This window comes from Hyla sarda, chromosome 2, assembly GCF_029499605.1.
Source record: "Hyla sarda isolate aHylSar1 chromosome 2, aHylSar1.hap1, whole genome shotgun sequence".
NCBI classification, from domain to species: Eukaryota; Metazoa; Chordata; class Amphibia; order Anura; family Hylidae; genus Hyla; species Hyla sarda.
The window spans coordinates 495,963,550-495,976,716 of record NC_079190.1 but is presented as its reverse complement, the minus strand read 5'-3'; the positions used below and the strand labels follow the sequence as shown (position 1 = coordinate 495,976,716).

At 43.7% G+C, this 13,167-nt stretch overlaps 1 protein-coding gene across 3 annotated transcripts in view; it reads left to right on the top strand.

Moving 5' to 3' along the window:
* The window catches only part of RIPK4 (receptor interacting serine/threonine kinase 4), a 43,415-nt gene that overhangs the window by 12,523 nt on the left and 17,725 nt on the right, over nt 1-13,167 (top strand). For 2 of the 3 annotated variants that reach the window (XM_056559716.1, XM_056559715.1), the window contains one exon: nt 8,534-8,825. In XM_056559716.1, the coding sequence (XP_056415691.1) occupies nt 8,534-8,825 (292 nt within the window). Of the gene's footprint in view, nt 1-5,200; nt 5,313-8,533; nt 8,826-13,167 lie in introns of those variants that run through there. The other variant, XM_056559717.1, reaches the window with a different exon arrangement.

Here is a 13,167-nt window from a genome sequence, read left to right as displayed (position 1 = left end):
TTTGTCTATCTCACCCTTGACTTGGGAAAGTTTGCCCCATATTGATGCAAGGCTGGTCTCCATACACCTATTGTGGGGCCATAACACCGATCCTAATTTCTAGTCGATCAATCCCGTGATTGGCGCAGCTTCCTATAATGGAGGCGAAGGCTGCCTGGACTTGTTTTCCCATCTGTACAGATGATACATGCAGCTCCGGGCCCGGGAGGAGGGGAAGATTTACCGATCCCCAAGTCACACCCTATATAAATCTAATGTTGACATGCGATGTAGATGTGTTGGTCGGACGCCTGATACCACGGGAGGCTCTGGATTTTGGGATTTGCTTTGCACTAACCAGGGGGTTTCCTGTTTTTTGTAAATAAAACATTTAGAATTGTATATGTTTTCACAATTTTTGTATTGTATTCAGAGGTCAAGTCCTGGAAAAAAAAAGGGAGGGAACTCATCCAAGATTTTCACTCAAGGGCTGGTCCTTCAGGGCTTTTGCTAATGGGAACAGTGTTCCTGCTTAGAAAAAAGTGCAGGAACTCAGTTCCCATGCGTTCCTGCAGGACTTGAGCCCTGATTGTATTGTAGATTTGTTAAACAAGTTTTAAACGCACGTTGCTCAACATTTTCAAGATCTCATCTTGCAACGAGTGGATGGGAATATTCTTGTTTTATATCCAGAAGCTGTGAACCTTGTAAGGACCTAACAGTCCTCGCAGCAGAGTGTTTGTTGCAGTTGCGTCTAGTGAACAAGTCAGCAGACCTCTTCTGCCCCTTTTATAGGTTGCTACCGTGTGTCGGTATAATTGGATCAACCCAGATTGTACAGTTCAGGCTGTTGGGTGACAAGAAGAATTCCGCATCTGTACCGGAAACCCAGTGGACCAATGCAAATCGATGCACCATTTGTGTAAGCCATTGGTGTCTTAACTGTGACCCTCTAGATCAGTGGTCTCCAACCTGCAGACCTCCAGATGTTGTGAAACTACAACTCGCAGCATGCCCGGAAAGCAGTGTTGAATGTTTTCACCGGATTACGCACAGAAGTTCCGCCGTGTGAACATACCCTAAGCACCCTATTAGATGGCTTGATGCAAACGAATATATATATTTTTATTTTTATTTTTTTTTTTACACTTGTTTGTCTGCTGAACATATGAACAGCCCTATTACACAGGGAGATGTTGCCATTTTTGTTTGATAATTGTCCTAAGGGTACGCATTCAGATTTACTTTCATTTGTTTGCAGTGCTTGGGAAAGCCGAAAGAGTGGTGCCCGTACCAACCAATCAGTTTACTTCTTTCATTTTTCAAAGAGGCCTGAGATAAATGAAAGGGGTACTCCAGTGGAAAACATTATTTTATTTATTTTTTTTTTTTTTAATCAACTGGTGCCAGAAAGTTAAACCGATTTGTAAATTACTTCTATTAGAAAATCTTAATCCTTCCAGTACTTATTAGCTGCTGAATACTACAGAGGAAATTCTTTTTTTTTTTGGAACACAGAGCTCTCTGCTGACATCACGATCACAGTGCTCTCTGCTGACATCTCTGTCCATTTTAGGAACTGTCCAGAGCAGCATATGTTTGCTATGGGGATTTTCTTACTCTGGACAGTTCCTAAAATGGACAGAGATGTCAGCAGAGAGCTCTGTGTTCCAAAAAGAAAAGAATTTCCTCTGTAGTATTCAGCAGCTGATAAGTACTGGAAGGGTAAAGATTTTTTAATAGAAGTAATTTACAAATCTGTTTAACTTTCTGGCACCAGTTGATAGAAAATGTTTTTTTTTTTGTTTTTTTTTTTTAACCGGAGTACCCCTTTTAAAGAAGCAATCTGGTTGCTATGGGCAACTGGACAACTTCTCTTCTACACAGGTTTTGATAAATATTCCCCAATATGTGTAACCAATTAATTTTGGTAGAAGGTACACAAATGGTGCCGCCCCGCGAGCCGCGCTGTAGACAATTCGACGTTATATACCTGAGTAATTTTGTGCTGCTGGTCCCTACCAGTCCTGATTATCCCCCCCCCCCCCCCCCCCATGGTTATCCATTTTGGTGACATCACATGATCGCAGCAGCCTATATGAAGACATTCCAGAGCCTTGATGATGTCATGCAATCACATGACGTCATCACGTACAGCTAAAGAACCCAGAGGGATCTACAGCGTGGGAACGAGAACTGGTTGTAGACATTTGCACCTCTGTTGTGTGACCTTCATTACCTTATGGATGTTCAGACTTCTAGTAGAGTGTGAATGGATTTGCACACAGTCGTGTAGTTTGCACACCCTTTCGGATGTATATGTCATCACTACACAGTAGGGACATCTGGATAACAAAGGAGGGACTGGCCTGGTGATCAGGGACTGGCCCGGTGATCAGGGACTGGTCCGGTGAGGTGAACTACTGTATGAAAATATGGTTGCTTCCTCCACCTCCCAAAAAAAAAATAAAAAAATAAAAAACATAATCGCCACCTTTCTTGCAAAAAAAATAAAAATACCGGCCATGCTAATTTGCATAATTAATTATATATGCGTGACATCACAGGATGAACTTATGCGGGGGAAATTTTTGTCCTATTCTGACCCCTATAACTTTTTATTTCTCCTTTTTATACGGGCCTGTATGAGGGCTCATTATTTGCTCCCCGATCTGTAATTTTTAACGGTACCATTTTTGTTTTGATGTGAATTTTTGATCGTTGATGTTTTTTCTTTTTTTATTCGGGAGTTGCAGTTAGTTGCGAACTACAACTCCCAGCATGTCCTGATACAGCCTGTGGCTCAGCAGCTGCCTCAAACTACACCTCCCAGCATGTTGGACTATATAGTAGTATACAGTATAGGTCAGTGTTTTCCAACCAGGGGTGCCTCCAGCTGTTGCAAAACTACAACTCCCAGCATTCGGCTGTCCGGGAATGCTGGGAGTTTTAGTTTTGCAACAGCTGGAGGCACCCTGGTTGGAAAACACTTATAGGTAGTAGCAGCCCCCCCCATATGTAGTAGCCGTTAGCTGTCCAAGCATACTGGGAGTTCTAGTTTTGCAACAGCTGGAGGCGCTTTGGTTGGGAAACACTGGTATAGGTTATGGTACATCATTCCGGGAGTTGGAGGATTGGTTGGATAAATACCGGCCATTGCATTGGCGATATTTTTAATATAAAAATACCGTCTGGGTGGCCAAAATACCAGCTGTGCCGCTAAAATACCGTCCAGATGGCAAACCTAACCACGGGTGGTGTGTGGTATTACAACTGATTTGAGCTGCAATGCCACGCACAACCCATGGACGAGTGGGGCACTGTTTTCCCAAAGAGGGCAGCCATGTTTCTCTAACAACTCCCGTAGTAATGTTACAGTACAAAACAAATTTCAAGTATAAAAATGTCTGTGGCTTTTATTTGGTGCTGATACTTTTTGTTGTCGAGCCCCTATGATCCCAGATCGACAAATTTGCTGATGGTTCTTATCAGTAATCCTAATTCTATCGGTAGAAAAATCTGATTAATAATGCAGACCGGATGGAGAACGACAGGTGTGACTGCCAATTCACCCCCCACCCTCACTTCCTGGTCAGCTGGTTGCTAGGGAGATGCTGCCTAACAACCACTGTCTTCTATATATCGGGGGTTGTCGGGCAACAGGACCTTAGTAACCGGGGTTTCCTGTATTCCTCCCTAGATATTACTGATTGGTTTCCTATTATGTGTGGGACACAGGGACGTGAACTTCTCAGCCTCAGCGGGGGTCACGGGACTCGTAAAAGTCCTAGCTATCTGTGTACAACGCTTCACTATGTTGCTGCTATAGAAAACTGCGTTAGGACAGAAGATTCGGATACAAGCTGGGCCATTTCTATGGATACACCTTAATAAAATGGGAATGGTTGGTGATAACTTCCTGTTTGTGGCACATTAGTATATCACCAACCATTCCCATTTTATTAAGGTGTATCCATAGAAATGGCCCACCCTGTATATGGGGTCCCCCTGCTTGTGACCCCACTTTATGGTTCCCAGTGCAAATCTGTAACAGGGCCCCTAAAAACATGCTTTATTTATAGTACTCTTCTCCTTTATATAAGAAAGAGACCTAATGGGTCCATTCAGGCTCCTACCATGGGTACAATGCCGCCCTCTGATCCTGGCATTGCCCATCTTTGCTATTGCCCAAAAGCCCATGTTCACCTAGTTGTTTGATGGCCAGAAAATACCATAGTGACATAAATGTTTTACATTTTTACAAAGAATGGGGCTGTAGTGCAGTATATGAGTAAGTCCTGGGGGTACTACCTACGGGGTGAGGGGGGGGGGGGGTGAGCTGATACCACATATAGGAGGGGCTACTACTATCAAGGGGGGACTGCTACTACATATGGGGGGGGGCTGCTGGCTACTACCTATAGGGAAGGGGGGTGCTACTGCTATCAAGGGGGGGGGGGACTGCTACTACCTATAAAGAAAGGGGGTGCTACTACTATCAAGGGGGAACTGCTACTACTATCAAGGGGGAACTGCTACTACATGGGGGCTTCTACTACCTATAAGGAAGGGGGGGGGGGGTGCTACTGCTATAAAGGGGAACTGCTACTACATGGTGGGGGGGAGGGCTTTTACTACCTATAAGGAAGGGGGAGCTGGTACCACATATAGGAGGGGCTACTACTATCAAGGGGGGGGGGACTGTTATTACATATGGGGGCTGCTACTACCTATAACAATGTTTGCCAACCAGGGTGCCTCGTTTGCCAACCAGGGTGCCTCCAGCTGTTGCAAAACTACAACTCCCAGCATGCTGGGAGTTGTAGTTTTGCAACAGCTGGAGGCACCCTGGTTGGAAAACACTGCCCTTTAAAGGAAGGGGGGCTGCTACTACCTACAAAAAAAAGAGAGAGAATTCAAAATGCTGCTCAAAAACCAGGACAATAAGGCTAGGTTCACACTATGGCATTTCTGAGCAGAATTTCTGCCAGAGATCGAGCTGGTGGCACTAGGACCGTGAGGACTACATTGCCGTCCCCATAGATGGCAATGCATTTCTGAGCAGATCTCCCAAAAGATCCACCCAGAAATGCATTGCAGTCTATGGGGGCAGCAATGCAGTCTGCTCGGTCCTAGCGCCGCTGACTCGATCGCTGGCAGAAATTCTGCCCAGAAATTCTGCAGTGTGAACCCAGCCTTAGGCAAAAAAAGAGAGGCTGAAATTTTTAGCTGTTTTTGCATGAAAAAAAGATTCCGACCTAAAAATGAGTGTACATATAACCTAACACCTTTTTGTGGTTGTGTCCGGAAACGTGCAGCGTTCCAGTAACCAGGTATGGGTCAGTGACTCAACAGTGTAATCGATCCGGCTTCCACCCTATTGTCTTCTCCTATTAGTTCTGTAATGGTCACCTGATCTCTGTATTAGTTCTGTAATGGTCACCTGATCTCTGTATTAGTTCTGTAATGGTCACCTGATCTCTGTATTAGTTCTGTAATGGTCACCTGATCTCTGTATTAGTTCTGTAATGGTCGCTTGATCTCTGTATTAGTTCTGTAATGGTCACCTGATCTCTGTATTAGTTCTGTAATGGTCACCTGATCTCTGTATTAGTTCTATCTATTAAAGATAATACTAGATGCTTCTGAACATTAAGTCTGAGATGGAGCCGCCACAGAAGGAACAATATTCCCCAGATCCGGTTTTGTTGCGGAAGGTCTATTTTTATCATCTTCAGATGTTTTTTTTTTTATTTTATTTTTTTTGCACCTAGCAACCACCTGAAGTAAATCGACATAAAGAACCATGATGACAAGGAGATGACTGATGGTTCTTCTTCTGCAAAAACTTATTGAAGAGAATCACCCGGATACAGGAGTCCAACCATTTGTTACTTATCTGAAAGCCGACTGACACCCAGCTCTCCCAGACTCCTGGGTCACTGGACAGCTAACCCAAATTAGGCTGGGTTCACACTACGTTTTTCAACTACGGTTCCCACATACGTTTTCTATCAAAAACAGTATGGGAAAAAAACGGATGGAACAGTATGGGAAAAAGTAAACCGTATTTAAACAGTATACTGTTTTTAAAAGTGCATACTGTTCCGTCCGTTTTTGTAGGAAAAAAAAAACCCATACGTTTTTGAAAATTTTGTCCATTTTTAATGGGAGGGGTCTTGGGTGGAGACTTTAGGATTCAAATGCGCATGTGCAAAGTAAAAACTTATACGTTTTTCCCGTATGGAACCGTATACATGTGCGTTTCCCATTGACGTCCATGTTAAAAAAAAAAAAAAAAACGTATGCGGTTGCAGTACGGTTTTTAAATCGGAGTCAAAACCGTGGTTGACCACAATTTTGTCTCCGGTTTAAAAACCGTACTGCAACCGCATACGTCTTTTTTAACATGGACATCAATGGGAAACACACATGTATACGGTTCCATACGGGAAAAACGTATACGTTTTTACTTTGCACATGCGCATGTGAATCCTAAAGTCCCCACCCAAGACCTTCCCATTAAAAATTGACAAAATTTTTAAAAACGTATGGGTTTTTTTTCTATAAAAACTGACGGAACTGTATGCACTTTTAAAAACGCATACGGTTTACTTTTTTCTATACTGTTCCATCCGTTTTTTTTGCCATACGGTTTTCTTTAGAAAAACGGATTGAAAACAGTATGGCAAAAACGTAGTGTGAACCCAGCCTTACTGTTCTGGAGTCTGAGAGAGCTGGATGATAAGTTTTAATGGCATCAATGTTAGGGAAACCAACCCCCCGCTCTTGGGTTCTCACACGGATTATAGATGGTCGCTGGACATGCTGTGATCTGCTGTTGGAGTTAACCCTTGAACAAGAGAGGTTCTGTCCAACTTTGCAACCAAATGAGAAAATAAAGCAGCGTTTCAAAGTCTTGGTTAAAAAAAATCTGTTGTTTTCCATCTACAACTCTTACGCTGTCCAATGTGTCTCCATGGTAACAGACTACAAACACATTTAGTGTAGTCTGATCCTGCAGTCATACCATGTACCCTTCTTTAGTCCTTTAGTGATGGGGTACTCTGTTTGATCATGGGTTGTCCAATCACTGTAAACCATAGCCATCTCTTGTACGGGGCCCGGCTACTTACCAGTCCCCGGTGCGCTCCAGCACACACCCTTTTTGGAGACGTGTAAGATTGACGGCCCGCTGAGCCAATCACCGTCTAAGATGGTCTCGGCTGGTGATTAGCTGAGAAGTCCCTCACTCCTGCTCTTCTCTGAAAGTGGGGGCTGGAGTAATATGGTAAGTTAAAGGGGTACTCCGCTGCTCAGCGTTTGGAACAATGATGCCCCGCCCCCCTCAATGCAAGTCTATGGGAGGGGGCGTGACTGCCGTCACGCCCCCTCCCATAGACTTGCATTGAGGGAGGTGGGGCGTGTCATGCGGGGGCGGGGCTCTGACATCATGAGCTCCCGTAGCCGACTCCAGCATTCGAAACAGTTTGTTCCAAACCCTGAGCAGTGGAATACCCCTTTAAGTGGTGAGACCAGGCACTTGTACAAGTGATTGCGTGGGGGGAACACACACACACACACAGGGAATAAGATGTGTTCCCCAGAGTACCCCTTTTTAACCTTAAAGGTGTATTCCGCCCCTAGACATCTTATCCCCTATCCAAAGGATAGGGGATAAGATGTCAGATCGCCACGTTCCCGCTGCTGGGGACCCCTGGGATCCGCCCCTCGTGATGTCACGGCCCGACCCTTTCAATACAAGTCTATGGGAGGGGGCGTGGTGGTCGTCACGCCCCCTGCCATAGACTTGCATTAAGGGGACGGGCTGTGATGTCATGAGGGGCGGAGCCATGACGTCACGCTGCTCCGTCCCCCGTATCGCCCGTCATTACGCACAGAGCGAACTCGCTCTGTGCTGTAATGATAGCGGGGTGCTGCAGCGGGGATCCAGGGGCTCCCCAGCAGCGGCACCGCGGCGATCTGACATCTTATCCCCTATCCTTTGGATAGGGGATAAGATGTCTAGGGGCGGAATACCCCTTTAAAACTATGTTAGGAAGGAACAGAGGACAAAACGATTGAAGTAGGTCTACAGGACCAGGACTACACAGGCTTGCTTTGTAGTCTGTTGCCATGGAGACACCTTGGTCTGGATAGGAGCTGTAGTCACCATACAGTGGAAGGTTTTAAATAAATACCATTTGACAAGTTAATCTGCAGGTCGGGAGAAAGTGTTTGGGTGGATCGCCTGCCCTACCTGTCTGATGAATATTTAAAGAGCCGTGGGCTTTGACGATGATGGTAGATACACCTATGGGAACATAGCGCAGGATGTGTAGCTGGCGCATACTGATGTATTTTACATTTGATTTGGCTTTGCCGCGGTTAAACTTAACGCAAACCTAAACTATATAGTTTCTGTATTTCTTGTGCCTCGGTTGTATCTCGGGCCAACAGGTTTGTCGAGAAAATAAAAATATAAGAAAAACTGATAATCTATGTAATTTATCTATGGTCCACGTCTGATCTCTGGTGTCTCCTTCCCCAACAGAGAACGTGTCGAGCTGGTCGAAGAGGCCAAGAAGATGGAGATGGCCAAATTTCGTTGTATCTTACCAGTGTACGGGATCTGCAGTGACCCAGTTGGTCTTGTCATGGAATATATGGAGGCCGGATCTCTGGAGAAGCTCTTGGCTTCGGAACGTCTACCATGGGATTTAAGATTTAGGATTATTCATGAGACGGCCGTAGGGATGAACTTCCTTCACTGCATGAATCCTCCTCTTCTTCACCTTGACCTCAAGCCGGCAAACATCCTACTTGATGAACATTACCATGTCAAGGTAGCAATCTGTTCTTACATGATGATGTTGGATTTCCCAAAACTGTATGACCTCCTATTGCAAAACTCCTGTATGTGGGCCTCTGGGCTGTGGTCAAGTTGACCTTCAGCCTTGGGTTGTGGTAGACATGGCTTTACCTTCACAAAAAGTTCCTCTTTCGTTATTTTGACAATCCTAGAGCGGAGTGGCTTCGCAGGGGCAGAGATAGCAGTCCCACCCGGGACCTGATGCCCGATTGGACCCAAAGTCCCTTCTGCCACTTAAGAAGATACCAGTGTTATAAATAGCACTTGATAGGTGGGAGCCAAGCTTCAAAGTTTACATTGGAGCCCAGGAGTACGATTTTATCCCTTGGGGCTCTATGTTGGCTCACAATGCCATAGAGAAAGTGGTTAAAAGGGGTACTCCGGTGGAAAACAACTTTTTTTTCAAATCAACTGGTGCCAGAAAGTTAAACAGATTTGTAAATGACTTCTATTTAAAAATCTTCATTCTTCCAGTACTTATCAGCTGCTGTATGCTTCAAAGGAAGTAGAGTTTTTCTTTTCAGTCTGACCACAGTGCTCTCTGCTGACACCTCTGCCCATGTCAGGAACTTTCCAGGGCTGGAGAGGTTTGCTATGGGATTTGCTTTTAAAGGGGGTTATCCAGGAAAAAACTTTTTTTTTAATATATATATATATATATATCAACTGGCTCCAGAAAGTTAAACAGATTTGTAAATGACTTCTATTAAAAAAATCTTAATTCTTTCAGTACTTATGAGCTGCAGAAGTTGAGTCGTTCTTTTCTGTCTAAGTCCTCTCAGATGACACCTGTCTCGGGAACCGCCCAGTTTAGAAGCAAAACCCCACAGCAAACCTCTTCTACTCTGTGCAGTTCCGGAGACGAGCAGAGATGTCAGCAGAGAGCACTGTTGCCAGAATGAAAAGAACAACTCAACTTCAGCAGCTGATAATTATTGAAAGGATTAAGATTTTTTAATAGAAGTAATTTACAAATCTGTTTAACTTTCTGGAGCCAGTTGATATAATAATTTTTTTCCCCCTGGAATACCCCTTTAAGTCTGGACAGTTCCTGATATGGTGGACCAGTACGGGAGGTGTTACCCCGTACCCTTGCTGCCCTGTCCGGCAGCCTCCCTTCAGTGTCCCCTGGGCTCCTTGTACTTATTTTCCCCATGTATGTATGTATGTATGTATGTATATATATATATATATATATATATATATATATATATATATATATATATATATATATATATATAATTTTTTATTTTTTTTTGTATGTTTTTGTATTATAATATATAATGTGTTGTTGATTTAAGAGTTATACCATGTGATTGTTACCCAGGAGGTACCAGTGACCAGGTGACCCCAATAGTGACCTATGGGCTCCCTGCTGGTCTCCCCCATATAAGCCCTGGGTGGAGCTTCTCTCTCTCTCTCTTTGAGCTCTGCTCTTTCTGCTGAGCTGAGGTCCAGTCATGTTGTGCCTAGTGTGTGTGTGTGTGTGTGTGTCCAGAGTCATTTGAGCCTGGGATAGGGGATATGTTTAAAAAAAAAAAAAAAAAAAATTTTTTTTTTATATATATAATATATATATATATATATATATATATATATATATATATATATATATATATATATATATATATATATATATATATATATATATATATATATATATATATATAAATTTTTTTTACATAATACTTGTCTTTTAAAGGAAGTTACTTAGGCCGAAAAACTTCAACAAGGACCAACTTTTGCCATTTAGTACCTAATAATCTATGAATTCTGGTATGTTCACACTGAGGAATTGTCAAGGAATTCTCGCTTAAAAATTCTGCTGAGGAATTAATTATTTTTTTAACTTTTTTTTATTTTTTTTATTTTGTTATTAATTTTTTATTTTTTTGCTGGACAACAACCACCAATTAGAATTTTATTAATTTTATAAATTTTTTTTTTATTGCGGAAATTCCGCGCTGAACGACATTGGGCCGAAAAAAAAAAAAATGTAATTGATTTCAATGGGACAAAGACGCGGATTCCGCATGAAGAAAGGACATGTTCAGCTTGCAGGAGGAATTCCTCATTGTAAACTGAGGAACGGAAATACAGTTAAACTCCATGGGGTTTTTCACTGCTGACTGAATTGGAGAGGAATAAGCGAGCGGAATTAGGCTGGGTCCACACTACGTTTTGTCCCATACGGGAGCGCATACGGCAGGAGGGAGCTAAAACCTCGCGCTCCCGTATGTGACCGTATGCGCTCCCGTATGCCATTCACTTCAATGAGCCGACCGGAGTGAAACGTTCGGTCCGGTCGGCTCATTTTTGCGCCGTATGCACTTTTACAACCGGACCTAAAACCGTGGTTGACCACGGTTTTAGGTCCGGTTGTAAAAGCGCATACGGCGCAAAAATGAGCCGACCGAACATTTCACTCCGGTCGGCTCATTGAAGTGAATGACATACGGGAGCGCATACGGTCACAGACGGGAGCGCGAGGTTTTAGCTCCCTCCTGCCGTATGCGCTCCCGTATGGGACAAAACGTAGTGTGGACCCAGCCTTAGGCTGGGTTCACACTACGTTTTTGCCATACTGTTTTCAATCCGTTTTTCTAAAGAAAACCGTATGGCAAAAAAAACCCGGATGGAACAGTATGGAAAAAAGTATGCGTTTTTAAACAGTATACTGTTTTTTTAAAAGTGTATACAGTTCCGTCAGTTTTTATAGAAAAAAAAACCCATGCGTTTTTGAAAATGTTGTCCATTTTTAATGGGAGGGGTGTTGGGTGGGGACTTTAGGATTCAAATGCGCAAGTGCAAAGTAAAAACGTATACGTTTTTCCCGTATGGAACCGTATACATGTGCGTTTCCCATTGACGTCCATGTTAAAAAAAAAACGTATGCGGTTGCAGTACGGTTTTTAAACCGGAGACAAAATCGTGGTCAACCACGGTTTTGACTCCGGTTTAAAAACCGTACTGCAACCCCATACGTTTTTTTTTTTTTTTTTAGCATGGACCCAAGACCACTCCCATAAAAATGGACAACATTTTCAAAAACGTATGGGTTTTTCTTCTATAAAAACTGATGGAACTGTATGCCCTTTTAAAAACAGTATACTGTTTAAAAACGCATACGGTTTACTTTTTCCCATACTGTTCCATCCGTTTTTTTGCCATACGGTTTTCTTTAGAAAAACTGATTGAAAACAGTATGGCAAAAACGTAGTGTGAACCCAGCCTAACTTGAGTAAATTCCTTTCCAATTCCTCAGTGTGAATACACCCTAACATTGCAAGTCTAGTTATTTCAATGGAGTCGTTCTTCACTTGTCCTAGCTCAGTGGTCTCAAACGGTGGCCCTCCAGATGTTGCAAAACTTCAACTCCCAGCATGTCCGGACAGCCAACGGCTGTCCGGGCATGCTGGGAGTTGAAGTTTTGCAACATCTGGAGGACCACCATTTGAGACCACTATCCTAAATGGATCCATCCATTTTTTGGGGGGGAGGCCCCAGCTGGATGGGGGTTGTTCAAAGTGAAAATGTGTGTGTGTGTATGTTCCACAAAAACTTTCAAACGGCTAAAGATATTAACATGAAACTTGGTCACATGTTACTTATGTCAACAACAAACATAGGATACGTGATTTAACCCTTACTCACCCCCATTTGCCAGGGGCGGGGCTTATGTTTAAAGTCCCATACAAGTCTATGGGAAATATATGTTACTGCATAACTTCCAAACGGCTGGAGATATTTCGATAATACTTGGTCAAATGTTACTTATATGTCCACTTAAAATATAGGATAGTTAATTTAACCCTTAACTACCCCCAAGTGTGAGGGTCGGGATTTTTGTTTAAAGTCTCATGCAAATCAATGGGAAATGAATGTTCTCATATAATTTCCGTACGGCTGGAGAAATTTCAATAACTGGTCACATATTACGGGTTAGGATGGGAGGTCGGGAGGTCTGGATGGGAGGACGGGATGTCTGGATGGGAGGACGGGATGTCTGGATGGGAGGACGGGATGTCTGGATGGGAGGACGGGATGTCTGGATGGGAGGTCGGGATGTCTGGATGAGAGGTCTGGATGGGAGGTCGGGATGTCTGGATGGGAGGTCGGGATGTCTGGATGGGAGGTCGGGATGTCTGGATGGGAGGTCGGGATGTCTGGATGGGAGGTCGGGATGTCTGGATGGGAGGTCGGGATGTCTGGATGGGAGGTCGGGATGTCTGGATGGGAGGTCGGGATGTCTGGATGGGAGGTCGGGATGTCTGGATGGGAGGTCGGGATGTCTGGATGGGAGGTCGGGATGTCTG